Source organism: Protopterus annectens, chromosome 14.part0 (assembly GCF_019279795.1).
Source record: "Protopterus annectens isolate FY-2018-M chromosome 14.part0, PAN1.0, whole genome shotgun sequence".
NCBI lineage: Eukaryota > Metazoa > Chordata > Ceratodontiformes > Protopteridae > Protopterus > Protopterus annectens.
The window spans coordinates 1,146,396,140-1,146,417,496 of NC_056748.1; the positions used below are offsets into that span (position 1 = coordinate 1,146,396,140).

A 21,357-nucleotide genomic window follows, 5' to 3' on the forward strand; every position below is an offset into this window, starting at 1 on the left:
TTATACAGATACTTATTTATATATTCATTCATTAATTAACTTACTATTTGCAACTGGATAGGTAGACTGGTCCAGAGACCCTTTTCAGCCATGACCTGGGCTCAGAAGTAATAAGCGATGCAGGTAAACTGCAGTTTTACAACAGATATGATAGATTGCTCTATTTACATAGTTGCAGAACTTTAGACAGTCCATATGCAGTAATAACGTTTGGATGTCTAAGAATGATGTGCATGTCAAGGAAGACAAGTTTCATAATGCATTAGATGGGTAAGTTAAAAAAAATAAGGCAGCCTTAGGGTTGCATCTTGATCAAGGACAAGACGTCCCAAAAAGGATCTAGAAGGACTTTATATGATAAACAGGAATACTCATTCCAGTCATTATCCCTGTAGAAACATGTAACATCATATTTCCTTCATAACCTTAACTGTAATATCTTCACCCAAGAATCAGCAACAGTGCCAGAAACTATTCAGTAACTAAGCACCAAAATAAAACATTTATTTTTAGGTGTTACTCAGGTCAACTGCAGTTAGAATAAGCAGATGTGTAGTACTATGTATTCTCTGAGAAATAGAAAGTCTTTACATACAAATACTTGTGCCATGTGGTGATGTCAGTCCTCACTCATTTGCTGCAGACTCCCACTTACAAAATTTACAAGGAAAGGAGTAACATTCTGTGACAAAATTAGAGACATTCTCCAAAATTAGGGATGGTTGAAAGTTATGTTTACAGCACAGTGTAAAAGGAAAAAAGTTATCCTCTTAGTTTTAACAATGTAATCAATCCACTGAGCACTTAATTCATTAATATATATTAGCCATGAGAAAATGCTAGAAAGGCAAACTGCTTTGTTAACACGACCAGACATCTGTAACCCTTTCTAATACCACTATATTTTCTTAAAAAAATCAGAATGTGAGCAAGACAGACAGACAGTTAATCAGTGGATTGGAGATGTTGTGCATCAAAGTCCAGCGAGTGGAACTTGTATTCTTTTTCTGTTAATGACATAAACCTGAGCACGTGTGTCTGTTTTTCCTTTTCCCCCCCATTAACCAGACAGACTTGAGTGTCTGATTTTAGGCAGAACTGAGTTCTTGCTCTGCAACAGGAAGTAAAGTTCTTACAGCTGTTTACAAGTTACATCACTGAAAGGCAAAATGTGTTACTAAATAAAAAAATAAATAAATAAATACCCATCTGACTCATGTTAGTCATCTATTACTTATGATGCTGCTTTCTTTGCAAAAATACTCGGTAAAGTACTGAAGTATGCCTTTCATGGTATTTTCTTTATGTAACATAAGTGCACCATAATAGACTACAAACACAGTCTAGAAGATTTAACGATTTTCTCCCTTGCCTTGTTGGTAAATAAGATCCTGTCACACAGATATCTGTGCTGACGGTCTCAAGTCCAGAACTGCCCAAAGAATAAATGACTACTACAGATGGTATCATGTGGAAACTGACCTGCACAATGCTGGCAGAGATGGAGACATTCTCCGGAACTGTAGCCTCATAGCTGTTCTGCAGAAAGATTGGTCTGTTGTCATTAACATCCAAAACGGTGATAAAAACTCTGGCTGTTCCAGTTCTTCTACTTCCTGCTGGGCCATTATCTGAGTAAAGATAAATTAACAGTTACTAGGTGAACAAATCTGAGAAAAAACTAAATTATTTCAATTGAAGCAAATGTAAACTAAGAAATATTTTATTGTGGATTTTTATATCTTAACTTCTGCATGTCCAAGCAGTCTTATAAAACAGCCACTGATGATACAACTGATCAAATCACTTGCTACAGAAGATATGGAAAGCTGCAAATAAAAGCAGACAGATGTGCAGCCGCTCACAGAATATCTCATTATAATCACTGTCTGTATAGTCAGGGTGGCCACAGTGGGTGCAGTTGTTAGCATTATCGCCTCACAGAAAGAGGTTCTCTGGTTTGATTCTCGGCTGTGGTGCCTTCTGTGCAGAGTCTACATGTCCTCCCTGCATTCACGTGGATTTCCTTTGGGTACTCTGGTTTCCTCCCACATTCCAAAGGCATGCATCTAGAGTATTTCTTTCTGGGCATCAGCTGAAAATATGCTCTGTCCTAGTCAGACTTTCCCGGTCAACAAATGTTAAATAAATGTATTACATATTGCAGTTATTATAGTATATATGAATGAAAGTCCCAACATGTTTAAGAATACAATGCAGTTCAAACTGAGTAACAGTAAATTCCCAGCCTTGCTTTTGTACTTTTTAAGCATTTTGGCAGATGGGGCTTCACACACAGCAACCCTGTTATTCATATACAATAAGTACTAGACTGGTGCACAATGAAAGCTCTACACCCAAGTTGTGCACAAGGAAAGCTCCAGCTCACAGCAGTACACAAGGAAAGCTCCAACACTCAGCAGTGCACAAGGAAAGCACCAGCCCACAGCAGTGCACAAGGAAAGCTCCAGCCCACAGCAGTGCACAAGGAAAGCTCCAACACTCAGCAGTGCACAAGGAAAGCTCCAACACTCAGCAGTGCACAAGGAAAGCTCCAGCCCACAGCAGTGCACAAGGAAAGCTCCAACCCACAGCAGTGCACAAGGAAAGCTCCAACCCACAGCAGTGCACAAGGAAAGCTCCAGCCCACAGCAGTGCACAAGGAAAGCTCCAACACTCAGCAGTGCACAAGGAAAGCTCCAACACTCAGCAGTGCACAAGGAAAGCTCCAACACTCAGCAGTGCACAAGGAAAGCTCCAACCCACAGCAGTGCACAAGGAAAGCTCCAGCCCACAGCAGTGCACAAGGAAAGCTCCAACCCACAGCAGTGCACAAGGAAAGCTCCAGCCCACAGCAGTGCACAAGGAAAGCTCCAGCCCACAGCAGTGCACAAGGAAAGCTCCAGCCCACAGCAGTGCACAAGGAAAGCTCCAGCCCACAGCAGTGCACAAGGAAAGCTCCAACACTCAGCAGTGCACAAGGAAAGCTCCAACACTCAGCAGTGCACAAGGAAAGCTCCAGCCCACAGCAGTGCACAAGGAAAGCTCCAACCCACAGCAGTGCACAAGGAAAGCTCCAACCCACAGCAGTGCACAAGGAAAGCTCCAGCCCACAGCAGTGCACAAGGAAAGCTCCAACCCACAGCAGTGCACAAGGAAAGCTCCAGCCCACAGCAGTGCACAAGGAAAGCACCAGCCCACAGCAGTGCACAAGGAAAGCTCCAGCCCACAGCAGTGCACAAGGAAAGCTCCAACACTCAGCAGTGCACAAGGAAAGCTCCAACACTCAGCAGTGCACAAGGAAAGCTCCAGCCCACAGCAGTGCACAAGGAAAGCTCCAACCCACAGCAGTGCACAAGGAAAGCTCCAACCCACAGCAGTGCACAAGGAAAGCTCCAGCCCACAGCAGTGCACAAGGAAAGCTCCAACCCACAGCAGTGCACAAGGAAAGCTCCAACACTCAGCAGTGCACAAGGAAAGCTCCAACCCACAGCAGTGCACAAGGAAAGCTCCAGCCCACAGCAGTGCACAAGGAAAGCTCCAGCCCACAGCAGTGCACAAGGAAAGCTCCAACACTCAGCAGTGCACAAGGAAAGCTCCAGCCCACAGCAGTGCACAAGGAAAGCTCCAGCCCACAGCAGTGCACAAGGAAAGCTCCAGCCCACAGCAGTGCACAAGGAAAGCTCCAGCCCACAGCAGTGCACAAGGAAAGCTCCAGCCCACAGCAGTGCACAAGGAAAGCTCCAACCCACAGCAGTGCACAAGGAAAGCTCCAGCCCACAGCAGTGCACAAGGAAAGCTCCAGCCCACAGCAGTGCACAAGGAAAGCTCCAACACTCAGCAGTGCACAAGGAAAGCTCCAACACTCAGCAGTGCACAAGGAAAGCACCAGCCCACAGCAGTGCACAAGGAAAGCTCCAGCCCACAGCAGTGCACAAGGAAAGCTCCATCCCACAGCAGTGCACAAGGAAAGCTCCAACACTCAGCAGTGCACAAGGAAAGCTCCAACACTCAGCAGTGCACAAGGAAAGCACCAGCCCACAGCAGTGCACAAGGAAAGCTCCAGCCCACAGCAGTGCACAAGGAAAGCTCCAGCCCACAGCAGTGCACAAGGAAAGCTCCAGCCCACAGCAGTGCACAAGGAAAGCTCCAGCCCACAGCAGTGCACAAGGAAAGCTCCAATCCACAGCAGTGCACAAGGAGAGCTCCAGCCCACAGCAGTGCACAAGGAAAGCTCCAGCCCACAGCAGTGCACAAGGAAAGCTCCAGCCCACAGCAGTGCACAAGGAAAGCTCCAGCCCACAGCAGTGCACAAGGAAAGCTCCAACCCACAGCAGTGCACAAGGAAAGCTCCAACCCACAGCAGTGCACAAGGAAAGCTCCAGCCCTCAGCAGTGCACAAGGAAAGCTCCAACACTCAGCAGTGCACAAGGAAAGCACCAGCCCACAGCAGTGCACAAGGAAAGCTCCAGCCCACAGCAGTGCACAAGGAAAGCTCCAGCCCACAGCAGTGCACAAGGAAAGCTCCAGCCCTCAGCAGTGCACAAGGAAAGCTCCAACACTCAGCAGTGCACAAGGAAAGCTCCAGCCCACAGCAGTGCACAAGGAAAGCTCCAACCCACAGCAGTGCACAAGGAAAGCTCCAACATACTGTAACATTGGAATTTGTATGTATTTAACAGGCTGAGTAGCTTTCTCTGGTGATATTTCTACTAATTCTGGGTTCAAACTCTGGACCATGGGGGTCATTATCATCCTCATTTTGTTTTTCTTCACTCGTCATTTTCCCCTTGATTTTTTTTACCATCGTGAAGACATTTCTTTACCACATTGTGTACACCTCTTTCTACCCACTTTTTAGGTTTACAACCAATCTGCAATATTCTGCATACTAACTGTGGAAGTGACCTTTTAAAATGTCCCAGTTCAAAACTTTAGAAACATCTTTTTGCTTGCCATATACGATGCATAACATACCTCATTGTACCAACAAATTGCTGGTTTCTGACATTTCAAATTACCATTTTCTATAAACACATCAATACACACTTCCCAGTCCCAATCCATATACACAATTGTTTTCTTATTTTTTCCAACTGTTTAACAAATGAACAATGCCTTGAAAATTTAATACACACTCCTCTTTCACTCAAAACATGTTCATTGCCCAGCTGTGCACCTTACATAAATACTGAGCTATAAATCATAGATTAAATAAAACCATCACCTTTTTTTATAATTTATTCTCAAAATTAATCGGTTCCTTTTGTAATGTTGTCTCAATTTCTAATCATTCAAATCATATTGACAATAGCTCATATTACGGGACTAGAATACACAAATGAGTTCACAGTTCATTCTAGTAGTAGTAGCAATCCATGCCCCCCCCTCCTTAGATACCTGAAATGTAGAAGACATCTTATTTAATCCATCTCCAGGATGGTAACGGTTTGATATTCCAGCAGTCCTTGAACAATGAGACTGCATGTGCAAAAGTGGGGAATTGCATCTTCTTGGATTGGATCTTCTGAGATTGTGGTTTCCCAGGGAATTCTGTTTTCTCTAAAGTATAACAACCTCAGAGTTGGTATACATACATTTGGAGATGTAAGGGAGGCATGCTCCTTATATTAGAAGTGCAAGCTGATATTGGTCCACTGTAAAAACAAGTTTAAAGGAGAGCAGCTGGCCAGGGCACAATGTATGTTGGGGTTATCCAGCATTTTTCTAGTGTTTTATTTTTCCATGCAGTTTCAAAGTTTCTATTTATGAGTCTGAGAATTACAATGAGGCATCCTCTTGGAGTTTTCTGACCCTCTATCCCTTGGTCACTGCCTCACATTGCTACATCTACAAATTAATCTGGCTATGTCATAGGCCCTAACATCACTTCTCAAAGCTGACAGTGGCCAGAAGCTCCTGAAGTCTTCTCATTTACTTCTCCCAATGCTCACAACTCCGCTGCTCTACCATAGGAGGTGAGCAAAGCTGAGATCTGTGATCCATTCAAATGCAGAGTCAAGATCCAAGGTAAATTCCCAAGCATTGGAACTCTGCATCTTTTTCAATATGCTGCACATCTGTCCATAACTGTTTATATCTCCATCTTTAGACATTTCAACATTCAAAAAACATTTTTGGGTACTTAAACCACTATTAATCCACAAAAAACACGCACTGCACCAAATGATGAATTTCAGGTAGTCATCCAATAGAGGCTGTACAATTCAAAAATCCACAAGTCTCAGCCGTTCACTTCAACAGTTTATTAAAAAACACACAGCACAAAAGATATCGGATTAAGCGCTTTCATCTCTTATCCAGAGACTTCATCAGAATCAAATACCCCAGAAATCACATAAGCGCCTCTGAACACTTATAGAAAACCAAGCTTTTTGATTTCTAAACATCACTAAAACGTCAAACACCTCGGCAACCCACACTGACGAAATGACAAAACATGCATTTGAAGCACAGTTTCCCGCGCGGTGGGTCACATACTTAAACCACTATAATAAAAATCAGTGGAAAGAATATCTTCTTCATCAACTATCTCACTGCTATCATTAACTTCTCACTCACTGCCACAACACATTCAAACTGGTATCCGACAATAAGAGCAGCAGAATTCACCCAGTATTCTGGCCAGATTTCCCCTAGTCAGTATGACTACCACTTTGGCTCCGCTCTGAAGAGAGGCCAGAGGCCCATGAATTTAAGAACTGGTGCTTTGGAGAAGCTGGAACAATACTTCTTTAAGACATCCATATATGATTGGACAGTACCTGTAAAATCACTTTTCACAGGTAGGTACTAGGTTATCGGCCCTAAGGCCTATACAAGCCTAGCCAAAAAGGTACCCTGGCTTTCGCCACCCAAGAAAATTATTTTCCTCTGCCCCTGTTGAGCAGGGCCACAGAGGTGATCCCCCAGGGTGCATTTTCTATTTCCCATCCAATCATCAAGATTTTTCTTTAAGAGTGCTAATGAGGAGATTTGTTTGATACAGATAGGTAGTTTGTTCCAGAGTACAGGAAGTCTCTGGGACAGGAATCTATCCCACCAGCATGTTCTGTCCATTGTGGTGACAAGGTTTAGGTTCCTAGAGTGTGTATCTCGGAGGGATTGGGATTTCTTTAAGTGGAGCATGTCCACCAGCTCTGGGTTTGACATAGCTTTGTATATTAGGCAGAGATCACCTCTGAGTAGGCAATATGTGACGGAGTAAAGCTGGAGTTTTTTGAGACGGTCTGCGTAGAGGATCTGTTTGAGGCCGGTAATCCTCTTTGTGAGGTATTTCTGTGGCCTTTCCAGTTGTTGTAGATGTCTTGTAAGGTACATACCAAAAGGGGCATTGTACTCTATAATGGGTCTGAGTGATGAGTAGAGGGGAACAATGACCTCTTTTTTCCTGGATGAGAAACCTTTTGTTATGAGGTGTGCAGCGTAGAAGGATTTCCTGACTACTGTGGCGATGTGATTATCAAAGGAGAGACTACTGTCCACCTGTGTCCCAAGGTCTCTTATCACACTTTCGGTGTTAAGTAGACTACCACCTATGTGGTAGCTCATGGGTACAGAGTTTTTACCAAAGGGGATGACAATACACTTTTTGGCATTGATCTTGAGGCCATGACTTTGACACCAGGCATCTGTCTCAGTGAAGCCATTTTGTAGGATGTCCACATCGTTAGGAGTTTCGATTGTGGCTCCTAGTTTGCAGTCATCTGTGAACTTCATTAGCCAAAGACCTTCTGTGTTAACCTGTACTTCAAAAAAGTACATACCAAACAGGAAAAGACCCAGGACTGAACCCTGTGGTACTCCACTTGTCACTGGTCTGAAGTCGGATTTGGAGTCTGCTACTTTCACAGTGTGGGTTCTATCAGTGAGCCAGTTGGCAACCCATCTTGTGACATAGGGATTTATACCTAATTTAGTGGGTTTACCTATAATTCCAGAGTGGGGGATGGTGTCAAAAGCCTTGGCGAGATCTAGATAGGCTGTGTGAACCACCTAACCCTCATCTATGGCTTTGGTGACTGCTTCAAAGAAGTCTATCAGGTTTAGAAGACATGATCTGCCTTTTACAAACCTGAACTGGGTGGGGTCCAGAGTTTGGAGATTACCAATGTCTTTGTTTTTAAGTTCCATGATGATACATTCATTGGCCTTGCAGACCAGGCTTGTTAGGCTAAAGGGGTCGTAGTTCCCGGGGTCAGCGGTGGCTCATCCTTTGTGGAGTGGGATAACCATCGCTGTGCACCATTAAGTAGGCACAAAGCCTGAGGTGAAGCTATGACTGAACGTGGTGCTTAGGTGGGGTGCCAGTTCATTCAGTAGTTTGTGTAAAACACAGCCTGGGGATGTTGTCAGGTCCCATGGATGCTATGTTCTTAGCTTTGGAGAGTGTGGTTTTTACCTGAGCAGCCGTGATTACAGGAACTTTGCATTCTTCCAGTACAATGATGGGCAATTTAGGGGGTGAAAGGGGGGGTAAAGTTAGCATTGAACCTATCTGGAAGGGTGTTGGCAATATCAGTTGGTTCTGTATATTTAGTGCCATTGTGCTGTAACTCAGAGCAGATCTGAGTGTTGCCACTGAGATTCTTGACATAGCTATAGAATGCTTTGTGGTTGTCTTTAGAATCAGTGGCAATTTTGTTTTTGTAACAAGCTTTAGAGGATTTTATGAGGGATCTCAGCTTCTTACTGAGGCTGACCTGGGAGTTCCTCCAATCATGGGAGTTTACTCTTTTTTGCAACTGTTTCTTTCTTCTTTTGACAGGGGACCACCAGATCGGCTTCCTTTTTTTAGAGGATAGTATCTTGGTTCTGTTAGGGATAGCATGATCCATGTGCTCGTGTAAGTGCTTATAAAGTGCATTTGTGTAGGATTCCGCAGTCGTACCTCTATTGTCTTGTTTTCTAGTTGTCGATCTGCATGGGTGTTGTGAAGTTTGCCACTTCTGTCTTAAGAAGTGTGAAGTTTTTATGGTGGTTTCCCTAATGGGGGGTGGGGGCAGGATGTGGATGTCTAGGGTGTTTCTCTTCTGGTCTGATCTGACCAATGAGGAATTTACCTCTGGTGTGCAACACAGGTCGCCCATGTTGGTAATGACCAGGTCTAGGATACTGCTGCCCCTGGTGGGGGTGTGGATAAGTTGATCCAAGGCATTGGAATTTACGAATTCCAGAAAACATTGAGCAAAAGCGTTGGTACAGGAGTAGTTTTTCCAGTTAATGGTGGGGTAGTTGAAATCACCCATTATTAGGGTGTTGGGTTGTACCCTAATATTTTCCAGTGTATCAAGAAATGAGGAGTGGGAATCCTGGAGCATGCTGGGGGATTTGTAGCAAGTTACAATTTGGAATGTGGTATTGCCCAGAGTTAGTTGCACTTGGATAATCTCAGATGCATTATGCTAAGCAACTAGCCTGGAAGTGTGGATATCCTTAATGAATATGGACACGCCTCCGCCTTTAGTGTTTCGGTTCAGGTTAAGTGGCCGAAAGATATGGTATGAATTACAGCCTGGTAAAGTAGGGGTGCTCTCTGGAGCCTTAAACCAGGTCTCTGTCACTGCACAGATGTCGATGTTCTACATTTTAAGGAGTGCCTTGAGTGAATGCATTTTAAGGTTTAGCCTTCTAGCATTGAGTAGCATTACCCTCAGATTTTGCTTGCTTGTACCTGTTATGATGGTGAATTTGTCATTTGAACCTTGCCTATAGCCTTGGCCAGTATCCGGAATCCGAAGGGCGACAGGTGCAGGCCATCTCTGTCATAGCATCGTGGTCTGTCATGTCATCCCAGGCAGACAGATACTGGATCCCCTTATAATGACACCAGAAGCTTAGCCAATTGTTGAAGCCAATCATTTTGTCCTTGTACTGTGGTATCATTCCGGGTGATGGCAGGATGCTACTCAGGGCTAGAGTCATACCTGCCTGGGCTACAAGATCGGAGAGCTCCTCCATGTCTCTCTTCATGTAGTCCATGGAGGTACATCTCAGGTAATTCACACCAACATGGACAATGACAGAGTCATATTTGTACTTGTTGTGGAGTGACCTGAGTGGGTGCGAAATGTGGTGGATCCTGGCACCCAACAGGCAGCTGACAGAAACTTTCTCCTTGTTTAGACTGGTAAGTGGAACATCAGTGTGTCTGACTATAGAGTCACCTATGACTAGAGTGTTGGGTACGTTGTTATGCCTTATGGTCAGTGGTTGAATGGCACAGTGAGTTTGTGGGCTGTGTGTCATTTGGGTTGTGTTGGGGGGGGGTGGAGATTGCTTGCATTTCTACTTTGGAGGTCTCTGTTGCTTGAGCAGAGTTTTACTGAGAGTCTCCATGAATGTAGGTGTGTGTTTTGTGTTGCTCTGTGTGTGTGTGTGTGTGTGTGTGTGTGTGTGTGTGTGTGTGTGTGTGTTTTGGTGGTGTAGGTTTTGAAGGACTATATGATGAGTGTGGTGTGGTGCAAGTGTTTACCTTCTCCTCTTGACTGTCTAGTCCAGTCTTGGGTGAAGACAGCTTTGCTTCCAGTTTGGCTATATAAGTGCATGTCTAACAGGTTGCAGTGTTGGGTGGTAAGAGGAGAGGGTTGTCTGTGTAAATGAGGCAATTGCACCATTGCCCCAAGATGCCCAGATTCATCAGGTAGACAGGAGAAAACACTGGGAGCTGACCCTTAGACATGCCTGGATAGGTGCTTATTTATTAACTACTAAAAACTGTTTTCCTCTAGACAAGTGAGGAAAGGTGAGTGCTGTAGTAATTTGTAGCTTATTTAGGCTTAAAATGAGTTCTGAACAAGTGCTGAGCTCAAAGAAACAGACTGAGTGCTAAAACTAAAAAACTGGCTAGTTCTAAGGAAAATTTGAAGAGCATGCTTTATGGTGCCAGCAATAGTTTAACCCCAGCTAAGTGGCGATGCATAACGTGTTTTTTTTTTTAATATAACAGTAGCAAATGAGAAAACTGATTTAAACCAATTAACCAATAAAAAGCTAAAAACTGAACCCATTGCAGCAATCTTCGATCATAGAAATTCTAACTGCACACTCCTGCCACTTGGGTGCAGTGGAACCTTCTCCAAAAAAAGATGGTCTGGACTAAGTTATACAAACAAAGGTAGATTAGCAGGTCTGAATTTAGTCTATGCTGCAGCAAACAAGGTGTACCAATTTCAGAAAAAACAGTTCAAATAAGCAGGCACAATAAGCCTTAAACCAGAAACTCCCAGCTCAGAATGGCAGAATCTACCCTCTCCTCCCACAAGAGTGCAGGCCACACCTTCTTAATGTAAAATAACTGGCCCGAAGCCCAAGTGCTTAAACCAGAACTAATACACTTTTAGAATAACAGACACTAAGCCTTCAATCAGCAGCTCCCAACTTAGAAGGATGTAAGTTACCTGTCCTGCCACAACAGCGCAGACCACAAACCTTCTTAATGTAAAACAACCGGTCTGAAGCCCAAGTGCTTCAACTAAAGGCTTAGAATAAGCGTTTATATCACGTTATCAAAATATGAAAATAGAGAACGCTATTTCATCGAACCTAAAATATCTAAACCACATAATATCGAACATTCAGAACAGCGAATTTTTTCCTTGGGAAAAAATTTGCTATTCCGAAACATATACACACAACACAAGCACACCTAAAAAACATCAATACACACACATGCACTTGTAATCCTACAACTAACCCTACACTAAACTACACATACACTATTATCTATCCACATACCTTAACCCTAACCCTAAGGTCTGTCACTATCGCACACTCACCTAACCCGCGCCCTAACCCTAACTCACTTAACCCGCCCCTAAACCTAATTCATCTAACCTGTGCCCTAACCCTAACTCACCTAACCCACGCCCTAACCCTAACAACCACACAATTGCACACTTACCTGAACCCAACCCGTAAATCTCCACCACAGCGCTGAAAATAGTGAAGCCACGGAACCGGCCAACCAAATTCTTTCCCTAGGACAGAATTCGGTGTTCTGCAGCTTCGCTATTTTTAGCGTTCGATTAAAACTGGTCGATATTAGAACATTCAAAGTTTTAAAACTTTGATGTTCTGATACAGACCCTTAGAATAACAGTTACAGTTTAATCAGGCTACTACCAAGCAGTAATAAATGCAGCAAAATAACTGCAATAAAGTGGAAAGAAACACAAACACAGTAAAAGCAGATGATTAAAGACCAATAACTTGCAATGGCCATGATATAACACAGTATCACCATGCAGCAACTCTGCAAGAAAAACAGTGACAGCAATCAAAGTTAACAGACTGTATTGTATGGTACAAATGTACACCCCCACACTTTTTTGCTATGTGTTAACCTAGCAAGTCCATGGACCATGAGACCAAGAATTCATATATGTAAGGGATAAAGTAACTACCTCTTGCATGTGCATGAGCACACACATGCATGCACACACATACTTTAGTATATGCAGTGGACTAGCAAGTTTTTTGGGTTGTATACAAAAAAGAAAATTCAGAGAAAATAAATAAGGGCATAGCAAGAACATGTAAAAGTCCACACAGACAGTCCCTGGAATTATGAGGCATTTAAAGCAATATGCTGCTGTAGAAGTTCAGTACTTCATCTCATGCTTTAGTCTATACAGTAAGTGTGAGAGTCACGTGACATCATGCGTTGTACAAGGATTTTTACATTCTGGCTTGTGACTGCATTCACATATCTCCAAAAAGTTATTTATGCTGCACATACTCAATTTCTTCACATCAGTTCCATTGCAGACATGTTTAGCAATTACAAATGGTTTTGTCTTTATTTCCAATCTACAAGTGAAGACATGAATTATAGAATGACATTTAAAATGATGTATTTGTTTTATTTGACATTTGTTTACTGGAAAAGTCTGAATAGTCCTAGAACCCATTTTCAGCAGAAACCCAGGGATAAAAGCTCCAGTAACAGGACATGTAAAACTTGTACAGTAATACAAGAGTGATGACAGAATAGACAATGGTACAATATCTACATTTATAATGAAGTAAAGTTTTCTGTAACTAGCTAGTTAACTTTATTGTATTTCTACAACTTTTACAACTCATGTGTGTGCTTGTTTACAGAAGACAGCTAAGATTAGGCTTTGCAGATGAGTCATTATTAAAAAGAATCCGACAGGACAGTGGACACTACAGTAGATGGAAAGAATGACAGGAAAACAGAGGAAGAGGAGAAGGTGACCAGAAGATGACTAAACATGATGTGTCAATCTGTTGTAATACTAGTACCACACAAGGTGTGATGCCCCTGCACTGGTCAGCAATCAAAGAGCCTCAGTCTTCACCAGTGAGGGACGTGCACATTGGGAGGATGACATGTACACACACACAGTAAAGTACAATTTCCCTTAAGAGCACACAGAGATCACAGTCAGTCTAGGGCTGGTTCTCTGTCTCTTTCCAAATCCCCAATTAGTCTCCCAATTGGCACAGCTCTAGGGTTAAGATCTCACCCAAATGGTTGAGACAAAACCTCCAGCACCCTCTCTGTCCAACCAGTGCCTCATGTCCCCGCCCAAGTACCTGACACACACACACACACACACACACACACACACACACACACACACACTTTGAGATTTGGTTTAAATACAAACACACACACACTCCTGGGGAAGGCTGGCACAGGTTTACTAGCTATGCCCCCTTCTGCCCAGACTATAAGGTAGTAATCACTGCCACCAACCACCTTTACTTATCAGCTACTATAAAGGCCCCTACCAAAGGGTGCCCAATCTTACTGTGTAATGATACTATTATCCAAATGGTAAGTGTGACTAAGACATGAAGGCTATTGGAGTGGCTTGTACAGAATCCCCAAATAATTATGCAAGTACTCTAAGATCTTAAAGATCTGTAAACAAAACCAGCCACAATTAAAAGGTTTAAATATATTTAATAATAAACAATAAAAGCACAAGACAATACTCATTAACTCAACACAGTGACAATAGAGCTCACAATCACAGGAAATACTTTAAAACAACATGGTAGGACAGTCTCACATAAAAACAGGAAACATCTAACTAATCTTGCTATATTCATATCTATCTCTAAGAGAAACTATGTTCTAAATAACTTACTTATAGAGCAAGGCAATGTGCTGGTGATGTGGTCAGATCCAAAACAAAATACAAAATGCACTAACTTTCTTTCTGAGATAGTTCTTAATTTAATAATACACATTACTGCTGAATCATTTCAGATTACATCATTCTTGTCCCCTCTGCCTACTTCCCAGGCTAGCAGGAACTTATAATTTAACATGTCTCTGTTAAAAATACTTATCTCTCAGAAGCTGACAACTCTCTCTTAGAAGCTTGTCTAAAACTGGAAGTCGTAAAACAATTACCTTGGAAACCTGCAATTACCTCTTTTTCCAGACAATAGAAAGAATCCCCTACCCTAGACAGCCTGTCTCTTAGCGGAGATAAGCTAACTTTATAACACATCATAAAACTCTTTACTTATCACCTTATTTTCTTAGAGTTTTGCAAGTTAAATCTGTATATTCCAACTACTACTATGAAAGCATACATTTGCATTGGCATATAGTTTATACACATTTCTGCTCTTTTCAGCAGGGTGCACTGTGGTTACAGTTTTGAAGCTCAGTACAGCACATATAGTTTTCTTACATTTTAAGGCAAGCATACAAATCATATTACTATTCACAAATGACACAGAATTTCTTTACAAAATTCTCTCTAGCTGGGCTGGCAGTGTCACATTCTATATAAATTTTATTTATTTATTGCATTTGTTTACTGGTAGTGTCTACTGGGAGTACCAGGGAGAAAAGCTCCACGTTAATTACATACAACAGCAGTGCTACACACAATACAGGGGAGAAAAGCCACCATAATTACATACACATAAATGTTATGCACAATACAGGGGAGAAAAGCTCCACATTACTTACATATGAAATAATAATAGTTCACTGTCTTTTCACTAGCATGATTATTAACTTGAATAAAAAGCTGCAAGAATTATATGAAATATAAAGGGTTAATTTAGGAATAGTATAAAATGCTGAAAAATAAGTAGCAAGTGTGCTTGCATAGCTTAATTATATATTGGCATCCATGTGAAGGAGTATGTTATTGAGAAACAAAGTCTGTAAAAAAAAAAAAAACTACGCAGATGGCAGCTGAAAGGACATCAATAAAGTAAAGAGATATAATATCACGCAAGATAAAGTTGGAACATCAAGTTTCAGATAGTGCTGGAACACCACGTTTCAGATAACTGAGTTTCCTTGGACCACCAAACTTGAAAGAATCAAGGACAAATCATAAATTAGAAGAACAAAGTAAAGTGTTATACAAAGGAAGATTGTAATACATCAGACAGAAAAAATATCAGACTTTTTGGTATAAATATGTGTGTGTATAAACAAGCTTTGGACATTTGGCATAGAGAGCTGACAGCATCTGTGTTGCATGCTTGTAGATCCAAAAGGAAAATGTAGTAGTAAAGTCTTGCTAACTGAAACAGTTAGTCTCAGTGTATTTATTGTACTTAGCACAATACAGTAATAAGACTAGTTGGTCACAATAAATAGTTAAATATACTGTGGTATGCATGCATGCAAATGCAAGTAGCAGCAAGAAACCAACAGAAGGCAGTATATACTTTTTCAACATACACTGAAGTGTTGCACACGATACAAAGTATATTGAGCAGTAGAAGCAGATTGTAGTAAAAGGAATAACAACAATAAAGAATAGTTTGTAAACATGTATGAAATAGAATACATTCAATTAACATGTAAGTGAACATGTATAGGTAAAGTTTTTAGCAGTGAGAAGAATTAGCTTCAGAGTAAGAATAGGAGGAGTCAAGAAGGGCAAATGTAGGGAAATATCATGCTAAAAGTGACAGCAGAGGGAGTTAGTATGGTAGAGAGAAGGATAGGAAATACCAGTAATTAAAGTGAGATGAGTGAGGTTCCAGTGAAGAAGGTCAGCTTTTGAGGTTATTTGGTAGGGTACAGGTGCATAGCCAGTGAGAGGAGAGATGAAGTCTGATGGATTTTTTAAAAGAAGCAGGATTACTGATAGTCCTGATTGAAGGATGGAGATTATGCCATAGCTTAGAGACATATTAATATTTTCAAGTGACGTATAATTATTTACAAAATTCCAGCTAGCTGGGCTGGCAGCATCTCTATTTATCACACAACGATTGGGTGAGAAAGCGCTTTAGTGAGTGTTTAAACAAGTGAGTGCTAGGGTATCAGTCTAATGTCCACTGGGGTACTGTTCCAAGATTTGCCTACTGAGTTTGAGTATAGAGAATGTTTAATAGACTTTTTGGGGTAATAAATTGCAAGTAAATTGCAAGTTTTTTTTTTCAGTAGAGCAAAAAGGGTGGTTAGGTAGGTGGTGATTAACAACAGAACTGGCTGCAGAACAAGCTAAGTGGTTATATATCATTTTGTGTGCCTAGAGGTGCTGGGTTTATTTTACAGAGGTATCTTGAGTCAGTTTAAGGTTTTTACTGCAATGCAGTGATGGGAACTGTTTGGCAGATTTGTTGCAAACATAGCCACTTTATTATAAGATAATGCGACTGTTTGGGTTCAACTCTGCTGCTTTTTATAGGGGGCAGGCTATTTAAAGCATCAAGGAAGAGTATATGTTGAATCTAAAAACTGCATCATCTAGTGGTAATGCGTGGAGGAAAGACCAGTTAAGTATACAAGAATATTGCAAAAATTCTCCTGGCCAAAACTAATAAGGTTGTAGGATTCCTCATGTTGCTGTTTTTTGTACAGTGGGTAGCTTTACAGACATGAAAGGTATGATGGTCACTGAGGGATTCAGGGAGGATTCCTGGTGAGGAGTACATATCAGAATCCAATCTAAGGTAGAGGTGGTACTGAATTTTTATTGTAGCAAATAAGAGAGATAAGTTGCAAAAATCCATTTAGGCTAATACTAGCAGAGGGGTAGTCACTTACAAGTTTTGCCAGCCCATGTTAACACCTCATGAGTAATGGTATCATAAGGTATGTTAGTGGATATCCGATGTAGGATGTTCTCTAGAATATGTATTCTGTTTCCTGGAGGGTTGTACATAAAGGTTATGCATATTTTTTTGTAGCTGCTGACTTTGAGCAGAGAGATTTGAAGTTCAGCTTTGGGAAATTTTGGTGGATTAATGGAGGGATGGAGAGAGTGAGAGAGCTATAAATCAGGACATCTATAACTCTTTTTTGTCTATTGTATCAGAGTGAAGGAAAGTGTGACCTGGGGAAAAATGTCACTATCTTTTATACTAGTTTAAACCATGACTACTGACTGTTGTTATATTAGGTGATGATTAAGTAACTCAGGAGAGAAATTCAGGTACTTCATTTCCGATACTACAGATATTTACAGAATCAATTTTTAGATATTTGGAGGGTAAGGGTGTAGTGATATGGGTATCATAAGTGGGTGGTGTGGATATGGTACATGACACTGCATTAGGGTGTACATTTCCATTTTGAGTACTTGTGAAGGAATGGAAGTTTTGTTATGTAGGTGGCATTATGGTGTGTGTGTGTGTGTGTGTGTGTGTGTGTGTGTGTGTGTGAAGGAATTGAAAAGTTTGTGTAATGGAGCAGGGTAATGCCACAAAAAAAAAAAAACAATCTGCTGGAAGCAGGTTCCAGCCCTTTAGGACCACTGCACCGCCAAAATAATCCATAGAACTGGCACCGTTAAAGTTAGCACGTAAGTAACTAAGGGTGCTCACCAGTGCAACTGCAGAAAGTAATTCTTAGACTATCCCTATTCTATATGCAGAAAGTATATACAATAGATGTGAAACAAAAAATTACCCCAGGACTGCCCCCTGTACTAGTCATCATCATCTTCTTTTGGCTGCTCCCGTTAGGGATCACCACAGCAGATCATGTGTTTCCATTTCTTCCTGTCCTCTGCATCTTGCTCTGTCACACCAACCACCTGCATGTCCTCTCTCACCACATCCATAAACCTTATCTTAGGCCTTCCTCTTTTCCTGTTACCTGGTAGCTTCATCCTTCGCATCTTTTTCCCAATATACTCAGCATCCCTCCTCAGCACATGTCCAAACCAACATAAACTTGTTTCTCTGGCTTTGTCTCCAAACCTTCCAACCTGGGCTGACCCTCTAATATACTTATTCCTAATCCTGTTCACCCTCATCACACCCAGTGCAAATCTTAACATCTTTAACTCTGCCACATCCAACTCTAACTCCTGCCTTTTTGTCAATGCCACTGTCTCCAACCCATATAACATAGCTGGTCTCACTACCCTCTTGTAGACCTTCCCTTTCACTTTTACTGGTACTCATCTGTCACAAATCACTCCTGACACTCTTCTCCACCCATTACATCCTGCCTGTACTCTCTTCTTCACCTTTCTCCCACACTCACCATTACTCTGAACTACTGAATGCTTTATTCACTGCATGGGTCCCCTCAGACTACTATGGAATGATCCCAATAATTGTGATTAGGGTAATATATAATTATTGACCCTGGTACGTGAAGGCCAATCTCTAATCAAATGAGAGAGATTATTTCAAGCACAAAGAGAGAAACTGGCTTGATTTAAAATAGCCTGCAAGGACAGATAGCTTAGTACTTACCTATGAAGCTTTGTAGTATTTAAAGGTGAAGATTAAAAAGAGCAATAAGGGTAGACAGACATAACAGTAATGGAGTAAGTAGTTATTAGTAAATTTTTAGGACAACCTTCACAGAGTCGCCTACACAGAACAGAGGGAGATTCACAAATGCAGTAGCACGAAAGAGCAGTTGAAGTACAGGCTGCCAGGTAATGTAGTGTTTAACTCAATTATGGAGCAGTAGCAATGCTATGGGGGGGCATGTGTCCTCCCTTTGAAACTGTGCCTCTTGAATGTCCTGGTCCCTAGACCCCCCCGTGCCAAAAAAAATCAGTTATGTGCAGCCACTGGTCTGGGGTGCAATTTGTCAAAAAAAAAAAAAAAAAAAAACTATATATATATATATATATATATATAGTTTTTGACAAATTGCACCCCAGACCAGTGGCTGCACATAACTGATTTTTTTTGGCACGGGGGGGGGGGGGTCTAGGGACCAGGACATTCAAGGGGCACAGTTTCAAAGGGAGGACACATGCCTCCCTGTGCCCCCCCATATATATATATATATATATATATATATATATATACACACACACACACACACACACTAACAAATATTTGTTTCTCTTTATGGGAACCGGCAATGCGTGTGCCCAATGGACAAAAACATACTCATTTGTGCCTCCCACCCCCGCTTACATAATCTTGAGGGTCACTGCCCCAAAATACCTATGACTGGCTATGCAGGTAGTGGAGCCAGTGCCGAGGTGCTAGAAAGACAGTGTCTTGGGCTATATCATGAACTCTTACAGTGAGTGATTTAGGTTCCAAAAAATACTACATTTCTCAGCTCGCTGCTGTGGGTGCATTTAGTGTGTTGGGCAGAGAAAAACAAAAAGTCTGAGTCTCTCAGGTAACTAGGGTTACTTACTAGTATGCTTCTTGGCTTTTTCATACTTTGACAAACTACTGAAGGGGTCATTAGGGGAAACATTTGATTTCAGTGCTTGTGTAAACTTGGACAGACTGCTGAGGGGGTCGTTGGGTGAAACATTTGATTTCAGTGCTTGTGCAAACTTGGACAGATTACTGAGGGGTATCAATGGGGAAACATTTCAATTTGGTGCTTGTGCAAACTTGGACAGATTATTGAGGGGTATCACTGGGGAAACATTTCAATTTGGTGCTTGTGCAAACTTGGACAGATTACTGAGGGGTATCACCGGGGAAACATTTCATTTTGGTGCTTGTGCAAACTTGGACAGACTGCCAAAGGGGTCATTAGGGGGGAAACATTTCTTTTTTGGTGCTTGTCAGAACTTGGATAGAGTACTGAAGGGATTATTGTTCTCTGGCTAAACAATGAGTGAGGGGGATTGAAGTCACTAAATGACTTAAATGTGAGTTTCAGACTTCATATCATTCAGAAAATGCATGTTAACACAAATTTTGTTATTCCATCTACTAAATTATAAGGGCGATATTTAAAATATGTCCCTGTTTTTTGGGGCTTTGTCCAGATTTCTTGTGCTAAGTGGATGAGAAGTATGAATAAAACATTTGTTTGCAAGCACAAGATAAACTATGTTTTGCCTTTCACAAGGGAATACTCTGAATGTTAAGAGCAACTGACTTCTGTGAGAAGGACTGCCTATGTTCTAGGAGTTAGAACCATTTGTAAAATGTGTACCATCAGTGTGAAGATCTGAAATTAATACTCAAACACAGTCCTGTAAGTATACTTTGTGTGTGTGTGCGCTTATCAGATATTAAAGTATTAGCAATGTAGTACATAGCTACTTTATCATAACATAATGCGACTGTTTGGGTTCAACTCTTCTGCTTTTTATAGGGGGTAGACTATTTAAAGTGTCAAGGAAGAGTATATTTTGAATCTAAATACTGCTTCATCTAGTGGTAATGTGTGGAGGAAAGACCAGTTAAGTATACAAGAATATTGCTAAAATTCTTACCAGGGATAGTGCCCAAAATGCTCCTGGACATGGGCAGTCTTTACTATATGCAATCCTGGGCAACGATTAGCATATCTATGATATTACATTGGGGTGAATAGGCTAGGCTTGAAATGACCTCTGGGTTAATAGCCTAATAAACTCCTATGATCCTATGATAAAGTAATAACTGAGATAGGGAGAGAGGATGTTGTCAATGAGGGTCTTAGACCTTTTCCGTTTTACTCTCACGTCTCTAATATTTGAAGAGCTGGGTGTGTGATAAAACACAAAACATTACAACTGCTTTTTTAAATTTTTTGTCTTATAAATAGTGTAAATATAAAACGTATGTTGTAATCATATGACTATTCTGGCAAGCAAAAAGAACTGGGAGTATGGTGGTGCTGCAATACTGGGCGAGCCATCCTTTGGATGAGATGTCAAACCAATGCCTCATTAAGACCCTAACTGCCCGAGTTGGTGGGAGTTCAGGTAGAAATAAAAGGTCTCACGGCACTTATCAAAATGAGATGGGGAAGTTCCCAGGTGTCCTCAAAAATTTTACCTAGTCAGTATGAATACCACCTCAGGTCTCACTTGAAAAGAGCCTGTTGGCCTAGTGGGACTAACCCATTCAACAAAAAGTATAAATAAATAATGTTTGCCACTTTATTTCACTAAATGTTTGTAATCTGACCATTTTAATGCATCAGAAACATTTAGTGGGTAT

At 41.5% G+C, this 21,357-nt stretch overlaps 1 protein-coding gene across 1 annotated transcript in view; it reads right to left on the reverse strand.

The window, feature by feature from the left end:
• CDH23 (cadherin related 23) overlaps positions 1–21,357 on the reverse strand; it is a 2,508,764-nt gene that overhangs the window by 2,193,097 nt on the left and 294,310 nt on the right. Inside the window, exon 7 of the mRNA XM_044056944.1 lies at positions 1,483–1,631. Coding sequence (XP_043912879.1) covers positions 1,483–1,631 — 149 coding nt within the window. The remainder of the gene's footprint in view (positions 1–1,482; positions 1,632–21,357) is intronic.